This window comes from Micropterus dolomieu, linkage group LG11, assembly GCF_021292245.1.
Source record: "Micropterus dolomieu isolate WLL.071019.BEF.003 ecotype Adirondacks linkage group LG11, ASM2129224v1, whole genome shotgun sequence".
Taxonomy (NCBI): Eukaryota; Metazoa; Chordata; class Actinopteri; order Centrarchiformes; family Centrarchidae; genus Micropterus; species Micropterus dolomieu.
Window position 1 is genome coordinate 25986574 of NC_060160.1, and position 2820 is coordinate 25989393.

Genomic DNA, 2820 nt, shown 5'->3' on the forward strand with positions numbered 1-2820 from the left:
TGCAAAATGTGGGCACAATCTGTGAATTGTGATGTTGTTACAAATATTTAGGCTGCAAAATAAAAGCCAATACCAACTTTGGATTAGACCTACTAACTGGTACATACTCTTATTGACAATATAGTGCACTATATTTGCACTATATTTATGTATACACTTTATGGTACCCTAAATAATAGACCCTTGTCAAAACAGAAAAAGCACAGGTAGAACTAAACACATTATGGTTGGTTGCATTGCATTTTGGTGAGCCAGTTCCAGGGCTCTGGTATTGTACATGCTCACTCATGGACATGGCTTATCAGGACACTTAATGGAATGGAGCCATCGTTGATGTTATTATTTACACCTGTGCTTTTCCTGCTGTGACAAGTCAAAACGTCTGCAGTGAGAAGGGTCTGTTCCCACACTGGAACAAACAAAGTTGCGTCTATGGCGTTTTTTCTCCTAGCAATCACACACTGTGTGTCTTTTACAGATATTTTATAGAAATTTACCATGTTTGCCAGTCAGTGATAGGGTCGTATGGTGATGATTCATAACTGTTAGACATCAGAATTGACTGTTTTTTCTAATATAAAGTGAGTAGAGATTGAGTGAATGATGGAGTGATTTGGGACACAGCCGTAAAGATGATTTCAGGGCCGGTCCTCCACTTACACATTTGTTCTGTCTTTGGCCGACAAGCACAGGACACATGCAACCCAATCAAACAAGGGCTTTGTGGTCATAGCCTTCACTACACAGCTTACAAAGTGCTTGTTCCACTTCATGTAGGAACAATGGTCATGACCTGTTCTTTGATTAGTGAAAGATGTTAGACTCTTTCTAAAGTTAGGGGAAATAAAATATACATAAAGAGGGTCCTCTGATTAAAACATGGTCAGTTCTTTTTAGGTGCTTTAAACCTGTGACAGTGGACCTTGACCAGGGAGTAAGGGAACATTTCTACAATTTGTTTCAGTAATCACATGGCTCCAAAAGCTACAAGAAAGCTAAATTTCTCCATATTCATTATTAAACCAAAACTCCAAAAGACACTGGAGGGCCACTGAACTCTTCCTGCCTTACGGTGGTTCACATGTTAACCAGCAACACTGAACACAACAGCTGTGGTCGTGCTGATGTTTTTGTCCGTTCTGTATCCGTCACTTGGTTGGGGTCTGAGGTCTACAACACAGGTAAAACACAGCCCGTTTCCGTTGCAGCATCACTGATGATCACATGCTAAATATATAAGTTTTTTATATAAGGTTTTTCTATGCACGGGGTGGAGGATGATCCAAGTTTCACCCTGTCACTTGTCTTTTGAGTGTGACGTTGATTTGTCACTAAGCTGTATTGCTGTGAACTAACCAGGTTATTACTGTGTTGGTCAAAATCGCACACAGTTGGTGGCAATTCTGTGCACCAGAGCATGCATTTTCTGTGGCACGCAGCCCTTACCACTGTGTGTCCTGTGTGTGTTCTGTGTTTGACTGAACATCCAGAGCTGCTGGTTAAAGAGTTAACACTGAAAAGAGAAATACTAACCCCAATGTCTGACTTAAGATTGACCCCTGGCTTGGGGGGTATATTTACTTTACTAGCAACACTTATCCTGGTAAAACATGAAAAAAGTGGCATTGGTTTGTAATCTAAAACTGAGAGTTACCTTTAAAGTTCCATAATTTGTTTTGACTTGCACTATGTATCGTTTTGTAGGATTAGATGTCACTGTGGTAGATATTTCATTTTGAACAAAGCTCTTAAAATGTGGACTTTGGGACTCTTGGGTTTCTGCAAAATATATAAAAAGAGAGACAGAGGAAGAGAGCGAGAGCAGTGAGGAAAGGCAACTCAGCTGTGACAGTCTGGGATTTGTGCAGTGGTGTGTGCATGCTTAGTGTCTGTGCATGTGTGTGTTGAAGGTCACCCTGAATGGCAGTGCCGCTGTGTGTACGTGTGTGTATCCGTGCAGATACCTTTGGAGCGTGTGCGATGGCGCTTATCGTCTGCATCCACCTCCATCTGCAGAGAAGGCACAAACAAGCTGTTAAACTCACAGCAGACAGCATCGCAAAATGATCTTTAATTTGGATACTTGTTCTTTCCCATTCAGAGTGCTTTCCCCTCCTTGTCCAACATGCAATTCACATATAATGTTTGCAACTCTTAGATCTAACATGGCATGTGCTAACTGTAGATGACTGGCTGACTGACAATCGGTAATTTAAAGACCTTTAAAATCCTGTTAAATCATTGTTGAGTAAATAAACTCTCTTACCAACACGTCCTGCTTAACTTAGAGATTGTACAAATGCATTTATACAAATGGATCTCTTCAATGTAAATTTAGTTTATCTCTGGTTAAAAGGTTATAATGTCACAAGTGTACTCTCTCTATACTCCAAATTGTGCAAGCTTTGGCCAAGACAGATTAATTAAGGGTTTGTGAATTGACTAAGAGATCTCCTTTGTTAATACCGAACAATTTTAGAGAAAACGTTTGTGAATAAAATAATTTTTCAGTTTTACAATAAATAAATACACATTTTGAAATGATGCAAAACTTCCTCTCCTTCCATCCATCTATCCATCTGTCCAACCATTCATGCACTCATTCATGAAGGTGTGACCATCCATTCAGTCTTTTTACTGTTGATGGAGTTACAAAACTCCATCAACACTAAATGTACATGGTTTCCATGTATCCTCAGTATTCTGGCCTTTCAAGCTTTTGATATGCCTGAGTGAACATTATCCTCACTTCCATCTCTCTTTCATGTATGTCAGACCAACATATCCCCCCCCCCCCCCCCCCCCCCCCCCCCCCCCCCA

General features: G+C 40.4%; 1 protein-coding gene across 1 annotated transcript in view; it reads right to left on the minus strand.

The window, feature by feature from the left end:
- myt1lb (myelin transcription factor 1-like, b) overlaps window positions 1-2820 on the minus strand; it is a 66835-nt gene that overhangs the window by 56810 nt on the left and 7205 nt on the right. The window contains exon 2 of the mRNA XM_046063480.1: window positions 1965-2010. Coding sequence (XP_045919436.1) covers window positions 1965-2010 — 46 coding nt within the window. The remainder of the gene's footprint in view (window positions 1-1964; window positions 2011-2820) is intronic.